The 17,941-nt window shown below is 39.7% G+C and overlaps 1 protein-coding gene across 1 annotated transcript in view; it reads right to left on the reverse strand.

Annotated features, from left to right (window-relative positions):
* Positions 1-17,233, reverse strand: part of l(3)mbt (lethal (3) malignant brain tumor) — a 54,995-nt gene extending 37,762 nt beyond the window's left edge. The window contains exons 1-3 of the mRNA XM_053790098.2: positions 17,114-17,233; positions 12,995-13,236; positions 12,044-12,208 (exon numbers count right to left, since the gene is read on the reverse strand). Of these exons, the coding sequence (XP_053646073.1) occupies positions 12,044-12,208; positions 12,995-13,096 (267 nt within the window). The 5' untranslated portion in view covers positions 13,097-13,236; positions 17,114-17,233. The remainder of the gene's footprint in view (positions 1-12,043; positions 12,209-12,994; positions 13,237-17,113) is intronic.
* Between the last annotated feature and the right edge of the window lie 708 nt (positions 17,234-17,941).

The raw sequence follows: 17,941 nt of genomic DNA on the forward strand, positions 1-17,941 counted from the left end.
CCGTCATGTCCCTTAATCGTGCTTTCTCCTGCAGTATCCTGGTCCGAGTTGCTTCTGCCTTGAAGGTCACTCTCACTGGCCGGGTTCTTTTTTTTACAAACCCCCCTATTCTCCGAAAATTTTCCAGCTGGGTCATATCGTCTTCTCCTATTGCTTTCATGATGCTTTCAATTGCTTTTTTTTCCCCTTGTTTTCTTGCTTCATATGTTTCCCCTTCGACTTCCTGGAGCCCATACACAAAGACTGACCTCACCCTTTCATTCTCCCACTGCATATCCCTGTGTATCCCCTCATTTAATTTGGTTTCCTCCACTGCAGCTTTCCTTTCATCAGTTTCACTGGCTAATGTACTTGGGCTCAGTGGCCTGTCATTTTCCCTTCTCGGCTTTCCTTGGGCTCTGTTGTTGTCTGTTAGGGCCTCCACATAAAGCTTAGCTCTTTCATTTGCTACAGTCTCCTCTGATAGAGCATCTCCATGCAGTTGTGCCCCTTCTTTCCCTACAGTCCCCTTATTTGTGGCTGAGGTAGCAGTCTCTGATGTCAATCCCAAAATGTTCTTTAGTTCTTTATGCTGTTTCAGATTTTTCAGTTCCTCTTCTAAACTCTGTATCCTAGCTTCTGCTGTTTTGACATGCACCTCCCACTTCCTGCTTTCCATATCTATCCTCTCTTCCATTCTCATGCTAAGTTCTTCTAGTTTCTTTTCCCATTCATGATCCCTTTTTATGAGCTCTGCTGCCCAATCTTCCTTTGCATTTTCCTCCTCCTGTCCCTTGGTTTTTCTTGTTGCTCTCTGGCAACCCATTTTTGTTTTATCCTGATTGCCTCAGAGTGGGAAACCTATGTAGTTCTGTATGTTAGGTTAGTAGTGTGTGTGTCAGAGTGTGGGGGGGGGGGGGAAGTAGTGGAGGAACTGTGGCTATTTGGGATCTGAGTGGGGAGGGGTGGGGAGGGTTTGGGGTGAATGGGGGAGGGGAGGGTGATCGAGGGAGGTGATGGATCAGGGGAAGTAGTGAGATGTCGGTGGTGAGGGGGGAGTGTGTGTGTGTCTGGATATGTGTGTGTGTGTGTGTGTGTGTGTGTGTGTGTGTGTGTGTGTGTGTGTGTGTGTGTGTGTGTGTGTGTGTGTGTGTGTGTGTGTGTGTGAGTGTAATTTTGTGTGTAATTGTGTGTGGAATTATGTGTGGGTTTATTATGTACTGAAAGGTAGGTGGCTTGTGCTTTAAGGTAAGTCTCAGTGGTCCTTGGCTGCCCACACCTTCTTGTGACCTGACCAACCTCCTGGGATTTACCGCACTTACAGTGTGTGTGTGCGTGTGTGTGTGTGTGTGTGTGTGTGTGTGTGTGTGTGTGTGTGTGTGTGTGTGTGTGTGTGTGTGTGTATGTGGGTGTGTGTATGTGTGTGTGTGTGTGTGGGGGGGGGGGTGTATATGGGGTGTGTGTGTGTGTGTGTGTGTGTGTGTGTGTGTGTGTGTGTGTGTGTGTGTGTGTGTGTGTGTAATTATGTGTCGAATTATGTGTGGGATTATTATGTGTCTGAAAAGTAGGTGGCTTGTGCTTGGAGTGTAATGTAGATTCTCAGTTGTCCTTGTGTCCACAACCTATGTGACCTGACTCCCTTGCAGTGTTGCCTATATCACCTGCTTATAGTGACTTAATCGCCTTGTTCAATGGATTACCATTTGCTAAACCTTATTGAATACTTGAGTGCCTATTCTTTATCGTGCTATGAGAGTTAGACCATTCACATTCAGCTTGGCGGTTAAATTGGAACCTGGACCCCACACCCAAACAACCACTCATAGGTGATACAGTACTTGTATTGCAGCTGTAGCAGTGTAGATTGTCCAGGTCGATGTGACGTCCTGGGTAGATCCAGCTCGATGTACGTCCTGGCTAGATCCACCTCAATTTCTTCTCGTTAATAATGTACCCTATTCACTGTATTTCTTTCACTGGTCACACTATTGTTTCACTTTATTAAAATCTTGGGTGACACTTGGCAACGCCGCCTTCACACTAGCCTGCGCCACAACGCTTTTATTTTCCAGATCACTTTCAAAATTGTGGCTCTCCCCACACTTGTGTGGCTCAGGCAATTAAAAAAAAAACTCTTCTAGGATTGTTGACTACCCTGACACACTTAGCAACCCTTGCAGAACACTTCTAGCCCTCAAAAACACTTAAATCCCCGGAGCACCGACGGCGTGACTAGCCTGCTCGCTGTCCCTAGTGTGTGTGTCTGTCCCTAGTGTATGTATGTATATATGTATGTATGGGAAGTACAATGCCTGCACTTTAAAGGAGGGGTTTGGGATATTGGCATGGTGCCAGATAAGTGGAAAATGGCAAATGTGATACCTATTTTCAAAACAGGTGACAGGTCCTTAGCTTCGAACTATAGACCAATAAGCCTAACCTCCATAGTGGGAAAATTTATGGAATCAATAATTGCCGAGGCAGTTCGTAGCCACCTTGAAAAGCATAAATTAATCAACGAATCTCAGCATGGTTTTACAAAGGGGCGTTCCTGCCTTACGAATTTATTAACTTTTTTCACTAAGGTATTTGAGGAGGTAGATCATGGTAATGAATATGATATTGTGTATATGGACTTCAGTAAGGCTTTTGACAGGGTCCCACATCAGAGACTATTGAGGAAAATTAAAGCACATGGAATAGGAGGAGAAATTTTTTCCTGGATAGAGGCATGGTTGACAAATAGGCAGCAGAGAGTTTGCATTAATGGGGAGAAATCAGAGTGGGGAAGTGTCACGAGCGGTGTTCCACAGGGGTCAGTGTTGGGCCCCCTGCTGTTCACAATCTACATAAACGACATAGATGAGGGCATAAAGAGCGACATCGGCAAGTTTGCCGATGACACCAAAATAGGCCGTCGAATTCATTCTGACGAGGACATTCGAGCACTCCAGGAAGATTTGAATAGACTGATGCAGTGGTCGGAGAAGTGGCAGATGCAGTTTAATATAGACAAATGCAAAGTTCTAAATGTTGGACAGGACAATAACCATGCCACATATAAACTAAATAATGTAGATCTTAATATTACGGATTGCGAAAAAGATTTAGGAGTTCTGGTTAGCAGTGATCTGAAACCAAGACAACAGTGCATAAGTGTTCGCAATAAAGCTAATAGAATCCTTGGCTTCATATCAAGAAGCATAAATAATAGGAGTCCTCAGGTTGTTCTTCAACTCTATACATCCTTGGTTAGGCCTCATTTAGATTATGCTGCACAGTTTTGGTCACCTTATTACAGAATGGATATAAATTCTCTGGAAAATGTACAAAGGAGGATGACAAAGTTGATCCCATGTATCAGAAACCTTCCCTATGAGGATAGACTAAGGGCCCTGAATCTGCACTCTCTAGAAAGACGTAGAATTAGGGGGGATATGATTGAGGTGTATAAATGGAAGACAGGAATAAATAAAGGGGATGTAAATAGTGTGCTGAAAATATCTAGCCTAGACAGGACTCGCAGCAATGGTTTTAAGTTGGAAAAATTCAGATTCAGGAAGGATATAGGAAAGTACTGGTTTGGTAATAGAGTTGTGGATGAGTGGAACAAACTCCCAAGTACAGTTATAGAGGCCAGAACGTTGTGTAGCTTTAAAAATAGGTTGGATAAATACATGAGTGGATGTGGGTGGGTGTGAGTTAGACCTGATAGCTTGTGCTACCAGGTCGGTTGCCGTGTTCCTCCCTTAAGTCAATGTGACCTGACCTGACTAGGTTGGGTGCATTGGCTTAAGCCGGTAGGAGACTTGGACCTGCCTCGCATGGGCCAGTAGGCCTTCTGCAGTGTTCCTTCGTTCTTATGTTCTTATGTTCTTATGTATCTTTATGTGTGTATGCTTCTAGACTGTTGTATTCTGAGCACCTCTGCAAAAAACAGTGATAATGTGCGAGTGTGGTGAAAGTGTTGAATGATGATGAAAGTATTTTCTTTTTGGGGATTTTCTTTCTTTTTTTTGGGTATATATATATATATATATATATATATATATATATATATATATATATATATATATATATATATATATATATATATATATATATATATATATATATATATTTATATTTCAACAAGTTGGTCGTCTCCCACCGAGGCAGGGTGACCCAAAAAAGAAAGAAAATCCCCAAAAAGAAAATGCTTTCATCATCATTCAACACTTTCACCACACTCACACATAATCACTGTTTTTGCAGAGGTGCTCAGAATACAACAGTTTAGAAGCATATACGTATAAAGATACACAACATATCCCTCCAAACTGCCAATATCCCAAACCCCTCCTTTAAAGTGCAGGCACTGTACTTCCCATTTCCAGGACTCAAGTCCGACTATATGAAAATAACCGGTTTCCCTGAATCCCTTCGCTAAATATTACCCTGTTCGCACTCCAACAGATCGTCAGGTCCCAAGTACCATTCGTCTCCATTCACTCCTACCTAACACGCTCACGCATGCTTGCTGGAAGTCCAAGCCCCTCGCCCACAAAACCTCCTTTACCCCCTCTCTCCAACCCTTTCGAGGACGACCCCTACCTCGCCTTCCTTCCCCTATAGATTTATATGGTTTCCATGTCATTCTACTTTGATCCATTCTCTCTAAATGACCAAACCACCTCAACAACCCCTCTTCTGCCCTCTAACTAATACTTTTATTAACTCCACACCTTTTCCTAATTTCCACACTCCGAATTTTCTGCATAATATTTACACCACACATTGCCCTTAAACAGGACATCTCCACTGCCTCCAACCGTCTCCTCGCTGCTGCATTTACCATCCAAGCTTCACACCCATATAAGAGTGCTGGTACTACTATACAGTGGACCCCCGCATACCGTTGGCATCACATAACGTTAAATCCGCATACCGCTACATTTTATCGCCAAGATTTTGCCTCGCATACCGCTAAAAAACCCGCTCAACGCTGTTCGTCTGAGACGCGTCTAATGTGCGCCCTTAGCCAGTTTCACATGTTCCGCCGGTGGCATTGTTTACCAGCCAGCCTCCGCGGTAACATCCAAGCATACAATCGGAACATTTCGTATTATTACAGTATTTCTGGTGATTTTATCTGCAAAATAAGTGACCATGGGCCCCAAGAAAGCTTCTAGTGCCAACCCTACAGCAATAAGGGTGAGAATTACTATAGAGATGAAGAAAGAGATCATTGATAAGTATGAAAGTGGAGTGCGTGTCTCCGAGCTGGCCAGGTTGTATAGTAAACCCCAATCAACCATCGCTAATATTGTGGGCAACAAAAAGGCAATCAAGGAAGCTGTTCTTGCCAAAGGTTTAACTGTGTTTTCGAAACAGAGATCGCAAGTGATGGAAGATGTTGAGAGACTCGTATTGGTGTGGATAAATGAGAAACAGATAGCAGGAGATAGCATCTCTCAAGTGATCGTAAGTGAAAAGGCTAGGAAGTTGCATGAGGATTTAATTAAAAAAATGCCTGCAACTAGTGATGATGCGAGTGAATTTAAGGCCAGCAAAGGTTGGTTTGAGAGATTTAAGAGGCGTAGTGGCATACATAGTGTGATAAGGCATGGTGAGGCTGCCAGTTCGGACCACAAAGCAGCTGAAAAATATGTGCAGGAATTCAAGGAGTACATAGAAACTGAAGGACTGAAACCTGAACAAGTGTTTAATTGTGATGAAACAGGCCTGTTTTGGAAGAAAATGCCAAGCAGGACGTACATTACTCAGGAAGAAAAGGCACTCACAGGACATAAGCCTATGAAAGACAGGCTTACTCTGTTGATGTGTTCCAATGCTACTGGTGATTGCAAAGTGAAGCCTTTATTAGTGTATCACTCTGAAACTCCCAGACTGTTCAGGCAAAAGAATGTCCTCAAGGAAAATTTGTGTGTGCTGTGGAGGGCAAACAGTAAGGCATGGGTCACTAGGGACTTTTTCTATGACTGGTTACACCATGCATTTGCCCCCAATGTGAAAGATTACCTAACTGAAAAGAAATTAGACCTTAAGTGCCTCCTGGTGTTAGACAATGCCCCTGGTCATCCTACAGACGTGGCAGAGCGACTTTATGGGGACATGAAATTCATTAAGGTGAAGTTTTTGCCTCCTAATACCACTCCTCTCCTGCAGCCCATGGACCAGCAGGTTATTGCAAACTTCAAAAAACTGTACACAAAAGCTCTGTTTGAAAGGTGCTTTGTAGTGACCTCAGAAACTCAACTGACTCTAAGAGACTTTTGGAGAGATCACTTTAATATCCTCAATTGTGTAAACCTTATAGGTAAGGCTTGGGAGGGAGTGACTAAGAGGACCTTGAACTCTGCTTGGAAGAAACTGTGGCCAGAATGTGTAGACCAAAGGGATTTTGAAGGGTCTCAGGCTAACCCTGAGAATCCTATGCCAGTTGAGGAATCCATTATGGCATTGGGAAAGTCCTTGGGGTTGGAGGTTAGTGGGGATGATGTGGAAGAGTTGGTGGAGGAGGACAATGAAGAACTAACCACTGATGAGCTGATAGATCAACTTCAACAGCAAGAGGCCAGACCTGAGGAAACTGGTTCGAAGGAGGGGAGAGAGAAATTGAAGAAATTGCCTACTACAAAGATTAAGGAAATCTGTGCAAAGTGGCTTGAAGTGCAAACCTTCATGGATGAAAATCACCCTCACACAGCTATTGCAAGCCGTGCTGGTGACTATTACACTGACAATGTTGTGAAACACTTTAGGGAAGTCATAAAGGAACGAGAGGTACAGGCCACTATGGACAGATATGTTGTGCGACAGAACTCCAGTGACTCATAAGCTGGTCCTAGTGGCATTAAAAGAAGAAGGGAAGTAACCCCAGAAAAGGACTTGACACCTCAAGTCTTAATGGAGGGGGATTCCCCTTCTAAACACTAACACTCTCTCCTCCTCCCATGCCATCAATCATCACCAGATCTTCAATAAAAGTAAGTGTCATATAATTGTGCATGCCTTTTTCAGTTTGTGTGTATTAAAATTAATATTTCATACTTTGGGGTATCTTGCACGGATTAATTTGATTTCCATTATTTCTTATGGGGAAAATTCATTTGCATAACGATAATTTCGCATAACAATGAGTTCTCTTGCACGGATTAATATCGCTATGCGGGGGTCCACTTTACTTTCATACATTCCCTTCTTTGCCTCCATAGATAACGTTTTTTGACTCCACATATACCTCAATGCACCACTCACCTTTTTTCCCTCATCAATTCTATGATTAACCTCATCCTTCATAAATCCATCCGCCGACACGTCAACTCCCAAGTATCTGAAAACATTCACTTCTTCCATACTCCTCCTCCCCAATTTGATATCCAATTTTTTTTTATCTAAATCATTTGACACCCTCATCACCTTACTCTTTTCTATGTTCACTTTCAACTTTCTACCTATACACACATTCTCAAACTCATCCACTAACCTTTGCAATTTTTCTTTAGAATCTCCCATAAGCACAGTATCATCAGCAAAAAGTAACTGTGTTAATTCCCATTTTGAATTTGATTCCCCATAATTTAATCCCACTGCTCTCCCAAACACCCTAGCATTTACTTCTTTTACAACCCCATCTATAAATATATTAAACAACCATGGTGACATTACACATCCCTGTCTAAGACCTACTTTTACCAGGAAGTAGTCTCCCTCTCTTCTACACACCCTAACCTGAGCCTCACTATCCTCATAAAAACTCCTTACAGCATTTAGTAACTTACCACCTATTCCATATACTTGCAACATCTGTCACATTGCTCCCCTATCCACTCTATCATATGCCTTTTCTAAATCCATAAATGCAATATAAACTTTTCTACCTTTATCTAAATACTGTTCACATATATGCTTCAATGTAAACACTTGATCTACACATCCCCTACCCACTCTGAAACCTCCTTGCTCATCCGCAATCCTACATTCTGTCTTACCTCTAATTCTTTCAATTATAACCCTACCGTACACTTTTCCTTGTATACTCAGTAAACTTATTCCTCTATAATTTTTACAGTCTCTTTTGTCCCCTTTCCCTTTATATAAAGGGACTATACATGCTCTCCGCCAATCCCTAGGTACCTTCCCCTCTTTCATACATTTATTAAACAAAAGTACCAACCACTCCAACAGAAGTGTCCTTGGCCCTCTTCTCTTTCTCCTATACATAAATGACCTACCAAATGCTTTGCAATTACTCAAACCCACACTATTTGCAGATGACACTACATACGTCTTCTCCCACCCGAGCCCAGTCACGCTAGCCAATACTGTAAATACCGAATTACAGAAAATATCTACCTGGATGAGGACTAACAAACTTACACTAAACATTGACAAAACCTACTTCATTCAGTTTGGTAACAGAGCAACAGATGTCCCTCTTAACATAATGATAAACGGATCACCTATCACAAAGCTAACAGAGGGAAAATTCTCAGGAATCCACCTTGATAATAGACTCAAATTTCATACACATATACAACAAATTTCTAAGAAAATTTCCAAGACTGTAGGCATACTATCGAAGATACGGTACTATGCTCCACAGTCAGCCCTCCTGGCCCTATATCACTCTCTTATTTACCCCTATCTCACCTATGGAATTTGTGCATGGGGCTCAACAACAATTAACCATCTCAGACCACTAATTACCCAACAAAAGGCTGCAGTTAGAATGATAACAAATTCTCACTACAGGCAGCACACTCCACCAATATTCAATACACTAAACCTACTCACCATACAAAACATCCATACTTATTACTGCACCTATTACATACATAGAACACTTAACTCTGATATTAACCCTCCCCTCAAACATCTTGCCAACCTCAACAGAACACATGACCATAACACAAGGCACAGATCACTCTTTGATGTTCCTCGTGTCCATCTCACACTATGCAAAAACTCAATGCACATAAAAGGCCCTAAAATCTGGAATTCATTACCTGTAAATATAAAAGAAACACTACCTGTTTATAAATTCAAGTCTCTTCTCAAAGATCACTTACTCACCCAAAACCAAATAAATACTGAATAACTGAACCTTATAAATTGTATATCTTAAACGTTTCTCACAATTATATCACATAAATGTTAAACCTAAAACCCAATCTAACTTTATTATTTTTTAAATACACTACGTAACAGAATACTCCATACGACTGAATGTACAACAATGCATGCAACCATATGACCTGTCTTTGTAATACTCACTTGTGCTTTATAGTAATCTGTTTACATTAATGTTTTATCACTGATTTCATCATTGCTTAGTTAATCTTAAATTAATTTTAAGCCAGCCCGTAATGCTATGCATAGTATAAGTGGCTTTGGCATGCTGCTCTTATCTGTATTTTTTTGTACCTCTGTATGTGTGCTCAAATTGTTAATAAATAAATAAATAAATAAATAAATAAATAAATATCCCCCCTGCTTTTAACATTTCTGTCATGATCCCATCAGTTCCAGCTGCTTTACCCCCTTTCATTCTACGTAATGCCTCACGTACCTCCCCCACACTTACATTCTGCTCTTCTTCACTCCTAAAAGATGGTATACCTCCCTGACCAGTGCATGAAATTACCGCCTCCCTTTCTTCCTCAACATTTAAAAGTTCCTCAAAATATTCTCGCCATCTACCCAATACCTCCATCTCCCCATCTACTAACTCCCCTACTCTCTTTTTAACTGACAAATCCATACTTTCCCTAGGCTTTCTTAACTTTTTTAACTCACTCCAAAATTTTTTCTTATTTTCATTAAAATTTCTTGACAGTGCCTCTCCCACTCTATCATCTGCTCTCCTTTTGCACTCTCTCACCACTCTCTTCACCTTTTTTTTACTCTCCATATACTCTGCTCTTCTTATAACACTTCTGCTTTGTAAAAACCTCTCATAAGCTAACTTTTTCTCTTTTATCACACCCTTTACTTCATCATTCCACCAATCACTCCTCTTTCCACCTGCCCCCACCCTCCTATAACCACAAACTTCTGCCCCACATTCTAATACTGCATTTTTAAAACTATTCCAACCCTCTTCAACCCCCTCACTACTCATCTTTGCACTAGCCCACCTTTCTGCCAATAGTCGCTTATATCTCACCCGAACTTCCTCCTCCCTTAGTTTATACACTTTCACCTCTCTCTTACTTGTTGTTGCCACCTTCTTCTTTTCCCATCTACCTCTTACTCTAACTGTAGCTACAACTAAATAATGATCCGATATATCAGTTGCCCCTCTATAAACATGTACATCCTGGAGCCTACCCATCAACCTTTTATCCACCAATTCATAATCTAACAAACTACTTTCATTACGTGCTACATCATACCTTGTATATTTATTTATCCTCTTTTTCATAAAATATGTATTACTTATTACCAAATCTCTTTCCACACATAGCTCAATTAAAGGCTCCCCATTTACATTTACCCCTGGCACCCCAAATTTACCTACTACTCCCTCCATAACATTTTTACCCACTTTAGCATTGAAATCCCCAACCACCATTACTCTCACACTTGATTCAAAACTCCCCACGCATTCACTCAACATTTCCCAAAATCTCTCTCTCTCTCCTCTACACTTCTCTCTTCTCCAGGTGCATACACGCTTATTATAACCCACTTTTCACATCCAATCTTTATTTTACTCCACATAATCCTTGAATTAATACATTTATAGTCCCTCTTTTCCTGCCATAGCTTATCCTTCAACATTATTGCTACTCCTTCTTTAGCTCTAACTCTATTTGAAACCCCTGACCTAATCCCATTTATTCCTCTCCATTGAAACTCTCCCACCCCCTTCAGCTTTGTTTCACTTAAAGCCAGGACATCCAGCTTCTTCTCATTCATAACATCCACAATGATATATATATATATACATATATATATATATACATATATATATATATATATATATATATATATATATATATATATATATATATATATGTACATACATACATACATACCAGGAGTATACGTGGAGGGTGTTCCGGGGAGTCAATGCCCTCACGACCCGATCCATTACCAGGTCTTGTAGTGGATCAAGGCCCTGATCAACCAGACTCCTACTGCTGGCTGCATGGAAACCAATGTACAAACCACAATCAGGTTGGTCAGGAACTGACTTTAGGTGCCTGTTCAGCTCCCTCTTGAAAACAGCCAGGGGTTTATTGGTAATTTCCCTTATGTATACTGGGAAGCAGTTGAAGTCTTGGGCCCCTGACACATATTGTGATGTCTCTTAGTGTATTCATGGCACTCCTGCTTTTCACTTTGGAATGTTGAACAGCTTGCCAAGTCTTTTACTTTGGTAGAGAGTGAGTTCTGTGAGCAGATTTGGGACTAATCCCTCTAAGGAATTCCAAGTGTATATTATCATGTTTTTCTCACCTGTATTCCAAGGAATACAGGCCAAGGGTTATTTCACAGTAATAAAGGAGGAAACTTATATTGAAGAGTCAGCTACAGTGCCTGCACTCTGAAGGAGGGGTGGGGATATTGTACTTTGGAGGGGTATCTGAACCATAGTATCAGTGTGCCTCTGGCAAGACAGTGAAGGAGTGAATGATGGTGAAAGTGTTTTTTCCTTATTTTGGGTCACCCTGCTTCAGTGGGAGATGGTCAGTGTGATAAAAAAAAAAAAACTACAGTAGCCACTAGAACCTACTAGCTTAGTTATTGCAAATGTGAATGTGATTACTAGCTCTAAGAATGTTTCAAAGAGTATACCACATTTGATAAAAAGAAATTTAAAGTCCAGTAATGGTGTCTGGGGTGTCTTGGCAGAAGATCACATTTATACTGTATAAAGAAATTTCCTAGTATCAAAATTATTAAGTTTCCTTTGGGAAACAAGGCATTTAAAAAAAAAATGATGCTGTTTAAAGAATCTTTCTTATTCAGTTGGTTAGAGGTCCAATCAGTGGTAGCATGACCTGGTTACTGCAGGGAGGTGGCACTGAATGCTGAGTATTATATACTGTACCTGGCTGCGAGAAGTTGGTACAGAGACAGTGGTGCGGTTGGGTCTAGAGCCCGAGCCTAAGACAGATATAGAGTTGAGCTTAGCCGTGAGGGGAATGAAGTGGGCCGGTCCACCTGCTCCTCGGCCACCAACCAGGGTCGCCACACGACCGCTTCCATCCCCAGTCTGAAAATACATTATGGCTTATTATTGAAGGACCTCATAAAAATTATAAAGATTACTTTAAAACACATTAATGCATCCCTGGCTAATGACATACAATCAACAAAATTTTTTTTAAAGAAAACTCAGTTTTTTATAACCAACACCATAACCATATACTTATGTAAGCACTAAATATACACCAAAGACATTTATACAAGTAATGAACAGCACAGCTTAACACCTCTCCTTTCCCATTGCCTCCAGAAAATAGAAAAACTTTTTGATGATGGTTGACTGACTGGAAAAAAACAACTTGTAGAGGTGTAGTTATTAGAGAGAACAGAGACTGGATATTTGTCACATCATTTTGTTATGCTGAGCACAGACGGTACCCACATGGTTTCTCGCCAACATCAAGATCCCATAAAACAGCCCTTTTACTGTCTAAGAGTGCCATAATACTTTTTTTCCTAATCACTATAAGCCTTATCATATAATGCCTTTTCTAGACCCCACATTACAGTCAAACCTGTCAAAAGAAACCAATCATTCACACACCAGGGATACAACTTAACCATTCAATAAATCTTCAGCATAATTAGCCATTTTTTCTTTTCCTTCCTAAGTAAATATTGTATAGCTCATCTTTTTTGTTTTGACTGAAAAAAATTAATAAAATTAGTAATAAGAGGCATGGACTACAAGTTTATTGGAAATCCATTGATTATGAAGAGTATTTTAGGCATTCTAATACTATACCTTATAATTAGGACTTAAAATAAACACAATGCATAGAGTAGCACTTACCCTGTCTTGCTGTAGTTGCAAATACAGGAACTTCTGCGGTTCCTTAGTTTTCCCATCAACTTTACTTGGAGCTTTCTCGGAAGCTGATTGGTCAGCCATCATAGCTCTTCTATTACTGTTTTATTATAGGTGGGAGTCAAGTTTTGTACAATATTAGAGATCTATTTCTGCATCCCAAGTGGAAAGACACGAGCCTTGTCAAAGTTTTGTACAATGATGAGGATCTATTGCAACATCCCCATCTGTAAAAGAAGAGTCTGGTCAAAATTATCCATATATCTATACCAGTACTCCTAAAATCCCTCTGAGAATTTCATGCTACACTAAAGAGTAACCAAAATCAGACATGTAGTTAAGGTGTTCCATCCAGACATGTCTTACCTTGCCCACTAAATTAATCTTGTGCACTCATGAAGCCTTTTATTTATGTGCCCCCTCATTTCCTCCCCAGATACTGGTCACCTTCCCACCAACCACACCTTTTATGCCTCACCAATAATAATGTGATAATGCAACAATGTCTTTATCAGGTGAGAAAATTAAACCAACATGCAAGTTTCTGACAAGAAAATCAAGGTCTTACATCAAAGATGCACCCACTGTTTAATCCTCTATTACATTCACTGTTTAACCCTCTATTACACTCACTGTTTAATCCTCTGTTACACCCACTGTTTAATCCTCTATTACACCCATTGCTTATCCCAAAACTACACCCCACCACTAAACTCACTACTTCTTGTACTACTACTTCTTCCATATTTTCATGTGTTGCACTCCAGTACAGTAGATTAAATCATAAATGTAAATCAGTGAGACTAAATAACATGCAGCAGCAGCAATGCAATAATAGTTTATGTTTATAGAAACTGAAGAGAGTTAGGTTACATAGTGGTAATAGTAGCTATGATATTTACAGAGCACTCTGACTGCATAAGTCACTCAGTGCTTGCACCAATAAAAACATTAATGATATGTAACACACATTAAAAGCAAAGATAAAATTAATAAAAGCCACAGAAATAGAAATTTGTGTCCATTTTGAGAGTTAAAACACACATTTTTAGGTGATGATACCTGTTATATCAATATTGGAGGGTGGCCTCCAAAAATAAAAAAATGAAAATAACTTTCTCCACAAGACTGATCATTTTTTTTTTTTTACACAGATCAATTTTACAGGCTAAGATATATTATCCTATCTCAGCTCATTTCAAAGCCCAGCCCTTGGATGTGACCCACAACAGTCAATTAACACCCAGGTACCTACTTATTGCTGGGTGACAGGGGCAGCAGGTGTAAGGCAACATGCATTTTCAACCACACCAGGGCTCAAACCATGGACCCTCAGTATGCAAAATGTAAATATATATGTAAACAATTAGGCAGGCTGGACAATATTTAGAGGTGGCTATCATTTGCACATTCTGTGTATGTGCATTCAATAATGTGCAAATAAGTACATACCTCTAAATATTGTCTGATATGTCTAATTTTTTTTCCTTTATACTTACACTTCAGTTTGTAACTTTGGCAGCCTTGTGGAGAAAGACATTTCCAACTTAGAAGTTTTGGGGCCACCCTAGTACAGTATTAATAATACCAAACCAAATAAAAAATAGAAAATTATTGCATTAGTTACTTGAATATTAGTTAAAAGAATATATTAGGTTATAATTATTAACCATAAAAATAAAATGTATATTAGTTACAAGAAAATTAATTAAAAACTATATTAGTTACACAGTTACATTTACTCTATTTTAAATTAATACTGTACGTATTACAAAGATGAGTCATTCAGACTATTAACTTGGAGGGTTATTAACACTGGATAACCCAACAAGGTTACTGTATCCGATGTATTTCTATGGTGGTTCTTTGGTCCTCATCCCCCAGGATGCAAACTACACTATACATGAATATTACAGTAAATTGGATAGTTTAAGGCATACCAGAAGTAACTACTGTATTTACAAACTGCTTAACACTAGAACTTGCATGTACCATAAATTTTCTGTATGTACGGTAAAAGGTACATAGTTAAGATTACAGTGGGGTTACAATGGAGACTAAATAATGAATAGGCAAACAGTTTAAGATATCACTGTCAGAGAAGTATAACCTCATCATACAAATTTTGCATTAAGTCCAAGAGATATTATTTGACACTGTTTTTGAAGCTAGTACTAGACAGAATAGGTTCTTCAGATAGGATGTTCCAAATTCTTGGTCCTTTGATTTGCATAAGTTACCCAGGTTACTGCTAGGTGACCTGGGGTAACAGATATATGTAAAAAAACCATTTCCACTTCTATTAGGATCAAACCCAGGGCCTTCAAATGTGAGCTGAAAAACTTACCACATGACACCTATAAGCTAAATAATGTAGATTTTAGCTGAAGTGAATGCAAAAAAGATTTAGTTCTGGTTTGCAGAAATTTAGAGCCAAGGCAACAACATACAAATGTTTGCAATACAGCTAATAGAATTCTCAACTTCATATCAAGAAGTATAAATAATAGAAGTCCTAAGATTTTATTTCAACTTCATATATTCTTAGTAAGACTTCCTTTAGATTATACTACTCAATTCTGGCCTCCATATTACAAAATGGACATAAATGTGCTGGAAAATACACAGAGAAGGATGATGAAGATAAGCCCATGTATCAGTAATCTTTCCTATGAAGACAGGCTGAGGGCACTGAATCTGTACTCTCAGGAAAGATGTAAAATTAGGAAAAATATGGAGGAAGTGTATAAATGGAAGACAGGCATAAATAAAGGGAATATAAATTTGTTGAAAAAATCTAAACAAGAGAGGACTCACAGCAATGGGTTGAAGATAGAGAAATGACAAGTGGAGCACAAAGTGTAAAGCAGCATCAAAGAGACAAAACTCTGGGTAGTTTTAAATTTAGCTTGAATAGGTACATAAGTGGATATTGGTGAGTGAAAACTGAACCAGAGTAGCATGGGCCAGTAGCCTACTACAGTGTTCTGTCATTATTATCTTCCTGAACCATGAACCTCATGGCTCAAATGTATTAATGCAAATTTATCCCAACATTGAATTTTCTTAAGGTGGAGCCTTGACACCAGTGAAGGACTCTTGATCTAAGAAATTAATGCTACCCTTATTTTTCTCAATTAAGTTTGACTGTCTCCCATTCTATAGGTGCTGTATGACCTTCCTGGGTTTAACCCTTCTTTAAGAATATAATCTTATTATTATATTTTCCAGTGAAGCACTAAACTTTAAGGGCTCATATAGCACATGATGGGAGACAACCACAATCAAAGAATAATGAGGGTAGCTCCAATTCTTTGGATCAAGAGCCCTTCATCAGCATCAAGTTTATAATAATAATTAACTTTGTATTATAAAAATATTAGCCATTTAACTCAAATCATCATATATAATAAAATATAACACGTTACTTTAGACTACATTAACATATAAATACTAATTCTTAATCCTCATAAAATAATCAACTGAAAAAACTAGGATATTGACCCCAAAATGAAAAAAAATATATATTAAATTAAGCTGAGAGTAGAGCCGCCCATTACAAGTTTAACAGGCCTATGTAGGCCTAACAGGGGCAATATTACTCACAGGGCATATCAAACTGGTAGGATTACACCTTCTTTAATTAATAATAAGGCGGTAGTCTGCCATTAAAGATAATTGAGAGCACAGACTGCCTTCCTTCCCTCAACCACTAACCCAACACTTTTCCTTTACTTCATGAAAAAGAAACATTTTTGTGTAAAATGATTGCTACCTATGGTTGGAAATATGGGTGCGGGAGGCTAGAGGTATATATTAAAGAGGCAGAGTGAGCGAGTGTGGGCGTAAAATAGAAAAATGTGGAGCGGTAAGTCATATCGCCCGCCCCTCCAGCTACACCGTGGAATTATCAGCTGATCCCAGCGACCAAGACCTCACATATTTAACACAGAATACATGCCCAGGACACGCCCATACCCACCCATCACCACCCATAACTATATCTTGATCACCCATACACCCAAAACGGGCGGTGTGGGCGTGTGTGAGGGCGTATTTAGGGAGTTGTAAAGGAAATAAGAGGGAGGAAGAGTGAGAGGTTACCTTAGGTAGCTGGTCTCCCTGGGGAGGTTAACTCAACAGCCGCCCCCCAACACTACCTCCAACACCACCTCCAACACTATCTCCAACACTATCTCCAACACTACCTACATTCTCTCATACATAACCTTTCACACTCATACGCCTATAAACCCTATATTTATAAAAGGCTGACTTTTAGACTGGAAGATCTTTGAGTGATGGTGGGAGTGGGGAAGAATTTTGGGAGTTGGGGACTAGTGTGGGGGTGGGATGGTCAGCTACACATTCCTCCACCATTATCCTCCTTCCTCCAACACTTCTCATTCTCCTCCATCTTCCAACAATCCTCCTCATCCTCCAACAAAGCTGAACCTCCTCAAGTTTTAAACTATCATAATGGCGACGCTGCACAAATGAGAAACATTTTCCTCTCCCCGCAAGGCTATTATTCCATATTTTAGCGCAATTATCAACCTTTTTTTCCTCCATGTCTCAAATCATCTTTTTTCTCACATATATTTTCCATCTGGCAATAAAATGGCTCCTTAAATCCCGCGTTTGAGACACTGAAGAGGCAAAATCTAATGGTGAATTGATTGTATTCTCTACCCACATATTTCTCGATTAATATTGAAAAGTATGTGTTCTACAATGAGGCAAAATGTACTCTTGCTCTAGGACGAGGAATAAGAGGGCGAAATTAGCAATGGTAACCATTTTATAATAATCTCAATATATGGGACCGAGACAGGCTGGTCCTGATGCAGACATGTCAGCAGGAGCTTGTAAATTTTAGCTTTAAATGCCTCTCGGTCCACAACGCGGCTGCCTTAAATTTATTTTCAGACT

This window comes from Cherax quadricarinatus, chromosome 58 (genome assembly GCF_038502225.1).
Source record: "Cherax quadricarinatus isolate ZL_2023a chromosome 58, ASM3850222v1, whole genome shotgun sequence".
In the NCBI taxonomy this organism is placed as follows: Eukaryota; Metazoa; Arthropoda; class Malacostraca; order Decapoda; family Parastacidae; genus Cherax; species Cherax quadricarinatus.